Genomic DNA, 11,929 nt, shown 5'->3' with positions numbered 1-11,929 from the left:
CAAACTCTAAACTTTTCTGTGGCAAATAAATATACGCTAGAAACCTCATTCTCTACCTATTGACGCCCTAATATAAAAACCGTTAAAAATGGACTTTCCACTTTTTTTGCGCGAATTCTTCCCATACTGTACAGTTCAGATTTTTTTTCATACTGGTATTGGAAAGAAAGTTGAAGATGAGAATTTTGTGTTTCTTCTACTTGTATGAAATCAATCAATAAAAATCTTGCGATAGGATAACAGCAATATGTAATAATCGAATAATGTACCCAGTAACTAGGGTTGCCAGACGTCCCGGTTTTCCGAGACAGTCCAGATTTTCAATGAAAGAATTAACTGTCCCAAAACAAAAAAGGCTTTCAGGACCCCTGTTTGTCACGGTTTTCGTTCTTCCAGATTGAAAAAAGGATCAACCTGCAGGAACTAATATGTCTCACCTAAAAACGGAAAGTTTTCGGAAGATCTGTATAGCCAATTGATTTTACTAAACAAACAGCAAGTAGTTTGAAAATCAAATTCTTTAGTTTAGTTTCCAGAGGGGAAAACGGGATTTAAAGATATTCAAGACGGGGCATATGTTATGAAAGGGATGCAAATAAGCACCAACGTTTTACTAGCCCAAGAGAGAAAGCTACTAGTCCGCATCCAGCAAGAGAAATCATTACTTACCTTCGGTATTTTAATAGTTATATTAAAAGCTCGCCCGCACCGATGAACCACTCGCCCCGGGCGAGTGATTATTTGAATTCCTGTCTTACGGCAATCATTTCTTGAATACCACTTTCAATAGAAACGAACTGTATTTCCCGGTCACGGGCCTTAGCTAGTAGTTAGTTTATACTTCAATCGGTCGCGAAGAACTGCTTCATTGTTGGATTCTTGGAACTTTAATCAACAATGGCGATACTGCTCTCAGTCACTACATGTTAACCTCATTTAAACTGTCTATATCGTCCTAGTTGCCTTCTTATGGGGTACAATTTTACAATCAAACGTTTTATCGAGTCCAGCGGGTATACTATACATATCTTCGCAAGTGAAGTGAATTGAATTTTTCTGTAGGTGTTGAGAAAAGTCAACGTTCTTGTTTCACATTGCTGATGTCCAGTGTATACAGTGTTCCCAACATGCCCAAGAGCAAGTATTATTTTCAGAAGAAATATTCAGTGAAATGGTCATTTATAAAACGAGGAAGAAATGACCATGAAGTGGAGTGTTAAATGTATAAGTGTTACATTAATATTATATTTTTCTTGCTAAATGTCAAATTGAATTTCTTTTAGGGAAGTGTTTCTGACTCAGGTGATGACAAAAAAGTATCCCTTCAATCATAAATGGGAGGGTGTGTCGTAATTGGCGCAATATTTGGGACCTGTTGAACACAACAAACCGGAATTCGAAATAAGGGAAGCCAGGCAGCTCTTCTTATGTTACGGTTTCACATACCTTATACATCCCTTGTTGGGCTTCATTTGTGTTAATTGTGTATAGAGTGAATTGGAAAATTGTGAATAGTAACCTAGAAAAGACAGGTGATTAATTAATTCTTACTAAATGAATAGGAACCTGAGATTGGTGTCCCGGTTTTTCCTTTACCAAACCTGTTAACCCTGCACATTCCAGTTTCTTACTACAGCGAAACATATTTCTTACCACAATTTCTTCTTCAAATTTAAATCCGAATATTCTTGCAAACCTTTTTTGTCTAATGTTAGACATCTTTCTATTTCTTCAATTAACTTTCCATTGTCTCCATTAGCAATTAGAGACATGGTAATTTGCAACATACACTGTTTCTTCTTCTTCTTCTTCTTCTTCTTATTATTATTATTATTATTATTATTAATAATAATATCTCTCAGAGCAAGGAGCTCTGAGCAACCTCGGAGCTGTCGTTGTCTCCTAGTTTCGACACAGCACGGCTTCTTTTTGGCTCCATCCCTTCAGTATGCGCGCTCCCATAAGATTTAATTCCTTTAGGTAGGAAGCTAAAACAATTGGGTGACATAATGTTTACAGTGGGCATTAGAACTTATAAAAGCAGCGTATTCCTATATTTTTTTTTCGGAAAATATAGGTAAGAGAGTACTTAACTTCATTGTTTGTTCGGGTGCAGAGTAATTCCAGTTCAATACTACATAGACGTAGTGCCTTGTAATATTCTAACCCCGTACTTTGGACCCTTCTTAACAAAAATTTCTGGATGAGTACCTGTTAAGGTTACCTCATAATTGGATTCTGTGAAATCGTACAGATAGTAGTTGTGTTTCTAAGACATCAACAAACTAAAAGAAAAATAACGAAACATGTTAATGAAGTACTAAAATTAAAACGTAATGAAGCATTGAACTTCGGCAATTCAGTACGATATTATATCATACTCACGTGTAGGGGAACAATATTACATGTATAAGAACAAATTCTGTTTCTGTTGACAAATTAAGACTGGCAATGATAGCGTAGCTTTTACTATTTCTTATTCTGTGTGAAAGTTAACTATGAAAAGCTAAAGATTTCTTAAAAAGCAAGTTAACTTTCAAAACTCTTGCAAGCAAAACCAACACTGGATGTGCAAGACCAAGACCAAGGGCTCCAGTCCAAGAACGAGACCAAGGCTGGATATGCAAGGCCAAAACTAATATCATCTGGATCTTGATCTTCATCTTGCATTTGCTCATTACTACGCCCCAAATAACGCTTAATGGCACCACTGGTCCAATCCATAGATTTCAGGGTTGCTGAGATGAAGAGTGGCACACCCGATACCGAAGTTCAAATTCATCCCCCTAGATAAGGGCAAGAGTGACTACGAATTTTATCATTACACTTTCGTTGTTACGAGTATCCTAAAAAGAGGAGTTACAAAGATTGAGGGGTGGGAGTGAGTCAATAACCTATAGGCTATTAGTGACATATCAATACTTTTCGGGATTGTTGAAATGAATAGTAATACTCCGTGTAATACAAAAACTGGTGGGACGCCGCCGCAATGGCGTGCTCCATCATTTGACAGATAAGGGAGTAAAGTCGGGCTTAAGGAACGCTGGCATTTCCCAGAGAGATTTTACCTCTACTCCCTGCCTTCTGAGATTCCTAGCCGGAACCAAACATACACTCCCTCCGTTAGTTTCGATTACCCTATCTATCTTAAAATCAAATTAGCAGCAAAGTCCCAGAGAATTAGTCTGTTATGACCGGGAAATCGATACAGTATTGTCCTATTAAGTGTATTTTCCTATTGTGGCTGTAATTCTGCGATAACCTCGCGAACTGAAATCTCTTAGAAAACGAAAGAAAAGAAAAGAAAACTTACATACTTGCAAAATTTATTCTTAGATATGTCAGGTTATTTATATGTATGTATTGTAACAGACATCTACGATTGGAAATTAAAGCTTAAACAATTTATTAGGTTAAGAAAAATGTTTCTATCTGTAATTGTATAACGCCGACTGTTACATATTCCTCTTAAATACAAAAAGAAGTAAGTTCATTATCCGCCAAGCTGAAACCAACATTATACTCATTTTTGCACGTGAAGTGAGAATCATATCAATATTCTTTACTAAATTATTAAACCATCATTAAAAACGAAATAAAGCTCAGAAATTAAGCCAGTAACTTTAGAGATTTTTTGATTAATTCAAAAGTCACCTTTACACTTCCGATCTCAAAATGATGAAAGCTGAGAAAAATATTAAAAATTCCCAAACTCAAGGCGTATTTTCATGCAAGCGTCCGTCGAGTTCTTTGCTTGCAATGTGGTTGAATAGGCAATTGAGAAAGTTGTTTAAATGCCGTTCTACGTGTAACACAACATTCTGTTCGCTAAACATTGAAATAGCAAGCAACGAACGCAACGGGTGCGTGCTTGAAAAACGCGCTCACTTTTGCTTTTGCCTAACACTTCCATCAACAAGTGCGAAGCTATTCATCACCTACCATCCAGTTAACATGAAATGAATTACTAACGAAATATGTTACCTTAAGCAAAACTCCGTCTTGGCTGACTTCATCGATGGGGAGCCGATGCTGGTCACCGATGTTATCACCGGAAAGATTTCATAGTACGTCTGTTTCTGTGCCTCTGCTCTCCTCTTAGAAGCTATCATCCTTACTTAATTGAACAAAGATTGTGAATCAACCTGTTTACTTGTCGCAGATTGCACGTCCAAGGATCAGACCGATCTTCTGATGCCCGATTATATACCCCTTTGAGTATTTTCTTAGTTATATACATTTCTATTAAACGGGATTCCTTCCTCCATTAGGTATTTTCAATCATTTTCCTAGAAATGTTTTAGGTTCCGCTTCCATCGATGATTATGTATAAAGGGGTGATATGTTTATGTATTGTACTTATAAAATACACATATCGCATCCACAGCTAATGAACTGTATGATTAAACCCATTTTACTGATTCACCCAGATATCATGGAGGAACGAGAAATGAGACTTAATGAATAGTTTAGGTATTACTTGCTTAAATTCTTATTCAAAAGTACATGCGTTAATAGGATAAATATGAGATGCTTTGTTCATATGTTAATATAATGATATAATACTTAAAGGTTAGTACAATGAATTACTTATCTTAACTTCTTTCTGTAGTAATTGTTGCTTGCTTGCTAGCTAAACCACATGGTTGCTTGCTAAATCATCATACTTTTTTCTTCGATCACACATAAACTGAGTAGCACTCTAAAACACTGTTAAGAACATGTACATCTTGTATATTAATTAACGAATGTTTTTCTAAAAACTATGAATAAATATGCTTTTCTAAAACTATGAATGAATGTGCTTGCCTAGTTGTACTTCATAGCACATCGTCGAATGCACAGACACAACTTGGGGAGAACCCTGGACGCACTGTTGTCAGTCAATTCAAACACAATTCACTAAAACTCACCAAAAAATAACTAAAAGAATTCACTAAAACCACTAAACTATATACAAAAATGAAACTAATATGAATAAAAATAGTGCACATATGGAAGCTTATCCAATCGACACGCCTGTCAACCCACACTAAACCACAAACCAAAAAAAAAAAAATTAAAAAATGGAAATGTACATTTTCTCTTATTTTAATATTGTTTATCTGCACGGCTTACACTTCCTTTATCATCTTTCAACTTCCTTCACCACGAGGGTAATGAAAATTCATTTCCAATTATCTTAAGAGAGCTTGTAATTATTGAAGACAAGATAGATATAGGTAAAGTAAATTGAAAACTAAAGCAAACAGGCAATGGGTTATGGATCGTCTACATTCTTTCAATAGCGGAAACGAGTTACCAGTCCTGTCTTTATCGTTGTTGAAGCGCTTACCACGAAGGAAAGACTTCAGATGCAGAAAGAGATGGAAGTCGCTAGGACCGAGGTCGGGACTGAACGGAGGATAGCCAAAAGCATCCCAGCCAAAACTTTCAAGGATTTGTTTGGTCACATTCGTAGTGTGTGGTCGAGCGTTGTCGTGAATGAAAACCACACCAATTGAGAGCATTCCTCTGCACTTGTTCTGTATTGCACGGAGCAGTTTCTTAAGTGTCTCGCAATAAACATCATTATTGATTGTTGCACCTCGTGCTAAAAATTCAATCAGTAAAATGCATTCAGAAAACGAATTATATACCTCTAAAGTCACAATCACACTTAATTGTTTGCATACTTCCACAAAACATACAAACACTAAATTTCGCATATATGTTCAACATGTGATGTGAGTAACGGGAAAATTACGATATCGTGAAAAGGCGACATTTTCCATGTAAATGAAGGGTCGAAATTTTTCGTCGTTTCGAAATGCTGGTTTTTATAGTAGTTGCACACATCATAGATACATTATGATTTCTCAGGCAGTGAAGCTAGGAATATAGTTTATATTAGAAGAATGAGCATTAAAATTCGTTTTCGTTTGGCCTAGTAAAGCGAGGAAATATGAAATTTGAAATGGCTGTCTCTAGAACGTCGAAATTTCGAGCTGATGTTTATTCTTATGTGTAGTTTCCGAATGCGTGCTTAAACTTGAAAAAAGTAATCATCTTGGGGGTCAAAAAGTGCTACTAATGTTTTAAGGGGGCGTCTAATTCTAGTCAACTTGTAGATATGGTGGAAACACGAAATTGCGTTGAAATGTGTAGATTGCAGCGTAAGTAAGGGGGGAAATCAGACATGTTGGAAAAGTCGTCATCTTCGATTCAATATGGCGTCACAAAAATTTGTAACCATGAAACTTGTAAGTTATGTTCACGGTAGGTAAGTCAGGTTTTGGTATAGTATTAAGGATGAAGTGTAGTTTAAGTGAAGAAACAAATCGTTCGAGAAGTAGCCATCTTGAATGCAAAGTTGCCATGTTGTTGAATTGGCTTGATCTTCCTTGTTATGTGCTATGTTAAGGGTAATAAAACAAACATAAATCGATGAGTAGTAACTTGACTCTGAACTAACGCGTTTGCTTTCAAAGTAGGAGGTCAGGGTTCGATTCCCAGCAAAACCTTGTTTTGTCTTGCCTATTTTTCTTATCGCCGTTGCTTCATATTAGCAAAGTAGTTTGTCTTTGTATTGCGCGAACGAAATATTTTCGTTATTGCATACGTAGAGGGAAAGGATATATTTATACAGTAACTGTTGAGATTGTCTGGAGAGGAGGTAATATGTTCGTGTGAAGCTTCGAGACGACACACATGTCTTTAAATACAAACATATGTAGCTTTGAACATGGAGCATTACCAGTGTTTCTTTCAGAAACAATGTTCCTGAGAGCACTGCTAATAATATTCTATTTATTATTTTATTATAGACGTATTATTTTGGTATCCTCCGGAGGGCACTTACAGAGCCCTCCCAAAATATACATGTCTGGAAGAAACACAGGGCATCACTTCCACGATATAGTGTCCAGACCAGACAACAATACAGTTTGTCTCGCGATAACAGTGTGTGCCTCAAACCGGAAACGATACGATAAATCGCAAAATATCTCATTTTATGACCATTGTGAATTCTCGTTAAGATACATGCGTATACCAACTTTGAAGTCTATAGCACAACTCTAGCCTCCAAACCGGAAGTGCGTCAATATCTGAACAACGGCTTGGAAAATAGTCGTAATAGATGCTGGAAAAGCATAAGATTATAAATTTTAAGCAGTCTCAAACATACACAAAAACTTCTTTTGGCAATTGTCTCGTCGGCAGCTTACATAGTTCTAATATATGGGATGTGGGAAAGTGCTCCTTTCTATTCATTAGTTTGTCTGTTGGGCAAGGTGGAAATCAAATTCTGTGCGTAATAGACTCAAGCGTTTAAGCAGTTAATATAAAAGTAAACGTTCCAAGATAGAAAAAAAATAAGAGAAGTTCGTAGGAATCGAACACAGGTCTCTTAGTCAGTAGCCTCTCATGTTTTCGCTGGACTATTCATTTTTTATTTTTTATTTATTTTTTTACATTTTTACCTTTTTTCTACTTACTGCTCACATAGTACATATGGTTTCAGTGTAGATACAATTAAACCTTTAAAGTCGAAATTCTAATGACTTTACATATGTGCTTTTTTAAAGAATATCGTTATTTAATAAAATGTCTTGTTAACTCATTGTATTAATAAATTGGATTTTGAGAAATTCGGTAGCTATTATTGTTTTATTTACATGAAAGTTAGTAATGGTGAGAATTGCTGCATTGTGTGATTCATATGTTTTTTTATGTGTGAATATGTTCGTTTGTTTGTTGCTTTCTTACTGCTTCTAAGTGTGGATGTCTGTTGGATATCATAGTGTCTCTATCAGAGTTTTTTTTGTATCGTTCGTTTCCTTTGGTTAAATATGTGAATACTTCAATTTAAATATTTTTTCTATCGTCATATGAAAGATTATTTACATATATAAATTGGGGTAGTACATGACGTTTCAATACGGTTTGGTCGGATAGGTGAAATTTTATTTGTGAGATGCGTTTGACTATTCGTATTTGTTTTCAAATGGAGTATTTAAATGTGATGAATAGCGGAATTCTAGGTTTTCATTTACTATATGTTAATGAGTAAAATGTCTAATTTTTGAGAATTATTATTGTTATATATCGGTAGTGTCTGAACATAGTTAATTGTTCTCATACTTCCCGAAAACATAGAAACAGATAATTTCGCGACATGTTCAGCATGTCCTCTGAGTAACGGGACAATTCGGATATCGTTAGAAAGGCACAATTTTCGTTGCAAGTGAAGTATGGTAATTGTTCATAGTTTCGAAACGCTTGTTTTTAAGGTAGTTGGCACGTTTTTGAATGAACTTGCTCTGCGTTATGTACCATGTGGAAGTAATAGAATAGTCATTATTGGACGTAGTAGCTTGGGCAAGAAATAAGACGTCAGCTTATTAGTAGGACTTCTGGGTTCGATATAGGAGAAATCTTGTTTTTCTCGTATTTTTTCCTATCCTGATTATTTTGTGTTATGAAAGAAGTTTTATTTGTATTGCGGGAGCCAAGTATTTTCAATATTACATGATTTTATATATGCGTTTATTTAAAAAATATCTAATTAATATTACAAATAGCTTTAAAGAATAACAACTAAAAATGAAAATAACAAAGAGGATACTTCAATGCTGTATAAATCAATGAAAGTTTTCTACCAACTTATTGTCTACATACAGATATACGAGGTTTCTGGAGCATGTCCTACTTCTGCGTTGCTCATCTGCGCTAAAGCATTGCTAACGATTGTAAAGGTTTTTGAATACATTGTTTACATACAGTTGAAGACAATATGCAGGAAATCATGCCGTTTGAATTGAAGTGTGTTTGGTGAGAGGTCTCTGCAGTAAAAGGACGTAAATTCGTCTACACTACCTTTTTTTACAAGTCATCACGGTTCATGGCAAAGCTATGACCCAGCAGAGTCCCCAGTGAGCTTTAACGAGTCACAGATCTAATTTCACAAGCGGCGGGATTTTTGATAAACGCTGCCATTATAAAGAGTCACTACGAACGACATATAACACAGAGCGATATTTAACTGGCATCATTTTGTTCTGCTTGAATCAGAATAACTAGTGCGCATGAGCGGAACTGCGATCATAGAGCTGCCACGGTGAAAAATAGAAACGTGACTTATTTTACAAACTTCCTATTCTAATATTAAGAAATGTTTTTTTCGTGAGTCCGTTACATTTTTATGCGAGTGGTGTGTAAGTCACTTCAAATCTCCGTCTCAATGTTTTTCACAATGCTATGTGTGTGGCGCATAAGGGTTACGACGCTCGTGTCATGTTAGCTGACACGAGCTATACGCGTCTTAATTCGCGCCTAGTCTCGTAGACGAATGTAAATTCTATCCCTGTCTATTGCAGAAAGCTTTTGAATTGATACTGCTGACAAGGGCATTGAATACTAAGGTAAAAAAGAAAAAAAAAGTTATTCACATAAAATTTCATTGATATCGTTTTAATGTGTTCATAAAATAAAAAAATACAGGAAATTTTTAATGTTTAGTTACTTCTTACTTACTTTGTAGAAGACAAAGCTTCAAACTTACTTATTCCCCCACTCCTCTCTCTCTTATTCACGAAAATTCATAAGTAGTGCTGAATTGCTTAGGCAAGAGTCTAGAAGTATTTTAAACAAAGCTTCACACTTTTCTTCGTTTCCGACGATCTCTCATTGTTAACTGTTGTCTAACACTAATTTTCCCATGAAGTTATCATCATGATGTAAAGATGCAAAATAACACTACACGTTCTTCCTTCTTACGCAATCCATCCGTTTCAACAGTGATCAATTATCACTCAAGTCGTAGTGAAGTACACAATTTATTCTCTTGAATTCCTCAGTGGTTTCAGCTGTAGATAATAACTGAATACAACCAAGAAGCAGTACATAAAGATCACTGTGAACAGAAGAGTAGAAATAATAAATAACATGGTAACAGTCATTTATAATAGTTATTTCATTTTCCATAGAAATAAACATTCTTAGATTTGTGGACAATATCGCGTTGTGACAAGTTAGAACCAAATATTACTGGAATGCAAAAGGTGCTTAGCTAGAAGTTCAACACAAAGAGCAACAAGAACAAAACAAGTCTCAAGATTCGAAAGAAAAGAAAAATGAAATCTTCTAGTTTTAACGTCGCACGATTATATCCTTTAGACTACGAGAAACGGATGATTTGCACAAGTGAATGTTGAAAATGGTACAATAAGAATATGTGGGGGAAAATGGAAAACACATGGACATGATGTCGTCCACCACAAACTTACTTGTCCGGGATCGAACCACGAACCCCACACACCAGAGATAAGAGCTCTGTCACTGAGCCACCGTGCCTCCCAATAGGATGATTGGACACATTTTTAGGGAAGAAGGATCGCGCTGATACTTAGGAAGGAAGTTGCATAAAGAAACACTGAAATATACGAACTAAATATTTCAAAATAGAAGTTAAGACAAAGTACATAGAAATTAAAGGTCTGGCTCACGATAGGAAAAGTCAGAAGCTATGTTAATCAATAAAACAAGATGTAGGGGGGAAAAGTACAGGGAAATGAAAAGTCTGGCTCAGGATAGAAAAAAGTAGAAAGCTGTGTCAAACAATAATACAAGATGTGGGAAAGAGAAAGAACATGTAGACGAAAGGTGTGGCTGAGGATAGGAAAGAGTGGAAAGCTGTGTCAAACAATAATACAAGATACAGAGAAGAAAAGTAAAGGGAAATTAAAGGTTTGGTTTAGAATAGGGAAGAGTGGGAAGCTGTGTTAATCAATAAAACAAGATGTAGGGGGAAATGTACAGGGAAACGAAAGGTCTGGCTCAGGATAGGAAAAAGTAGAAAGCTGTGTCAAACAATAATACAAGATGTGGGAAAGAGAAAGAACATGTAGACGAAAGGTGTGGCTGAGGATAGGAAAGAGTGGAAAGCTGTGTCAAACAATAATACAAGATACAGAGAAGAAAAGTAAAGGGAAATTAAATGTTTGGTTTAGGATAGAGAAGAGTGGGAAGCTGTGTTAATCAATAAAACAAGATGTAGGGGGAAATGTACAGGGAAACGAAAGGTCTGGCTCAGGATAGGAAAAAGTAGAAAGCTGTGTCAAACAATAATACAAGATGTGGGAAAGAGAAAGAACATGTAGACGAAAGGTGTGGCTGAGGATAGGAAAGAGTGGAAAGCTGTGTCAAACAATAATACAAGATACAGAGAAGAAAAGTAAAGGGAAATTAAATGTTTGGTTTAGGATAGGGAAGAGTGGGAAGCTGTGTTAATCAATAAAACAAGATGTAGGGGCAAATGTACAGGGAAACGAAAGGTCTGGCTCAGGATAGGAAAAAGTAGAAAGCTGTGTCAAACAATAATACAAGATGTGGGAAAGAGAAAGAACATGTAGACGAAAGGTGTGGCTGAGGATAGGAAAGAGTGGAAAGCTGTGTCAAACAATAATACAAGATACAGAGAAGAAAAGTAAGGGGAAATTTAAGGTTTGGTTTAGGATAGGGAAGAGTGGGAAGCTGTGTTAATCAATAAAACAAGATGTAGGGGGAAATGTACAGGGAAACGAAAGGTCTGGCTCAGGATAGGAAAAAGTAGAAAGCTGTGTCAAACAATAATACAAGATACAGACAAGAAAAGTAAGGGGAAATTTAAGGTTTGGTTTAGGATAGGGAAGAGTGGGAAGCTGTGTTAATCAATAAAACAAGATGTAGGGGGAAATGTACAGGGAAACGAAAGGTCTGGCTCAGGATAGGAAAAAGTAGAAAGCTGTGTCAAACAATAATACAAGATGTGGGAAAGAGAAAGAACATGTAGATGAAAGGTGTGGCTGAGGATAGGAAAGAGTTGAAAGCTGTGTCAAACAATAATACAAGATACAGAGAAGAAAAGTAAAGGGAAATTAAAAGTTTGGCTTAGGGTAGGGAAGAGTGG

At 36.0% G+C, this 11,929-nt stretch overlaps 1 protein-coding gene across 1 annotated transcript in view; it reads right to left on the bottom strand.

Moving 5' to 3' along the window:
• Positions 1-9,464: 9,464 nt before the first annotated feature.
• Positions 9,465-11,929, bottom strand: part of LOC145684640 (uncharacterized) — a 51,773-nt gene continuing 49,308 nt past the window's right edge. Inside the window, exon 5 of the mRNA XM_081757030.1 lies at positions 9,465-9,895. Within this exon, the coding sequence (XP_081613156.1) occupies positions 9,819-9,895 (77 nt within the window). The 3' untranslated portion in view covers positions 9,465-9,818. The remainder of the gene's footprint in view (positions 9,896-11,929) is intronic.

The sequence above is a fragment of the Thermobia domestica genome, chromosome 5, assembly GCF_964235325.1.
Source record: "Thermobia domestica chromosome 5, izTheDome1.hap1.1, whole genome shotgun sequence".
NCBI classification, from domain to species: Eukaryota; Metazoa; Arthropoda; class Insecta; order Zygentoma; family Lepismatidae; genus Thermobia; species Thermobia domestica.
The sequence above is the reverse complement of the archived record's forward strand: the minus strand, read 5'-3'. Positions and strand labels throughout refer to the sequence as shown.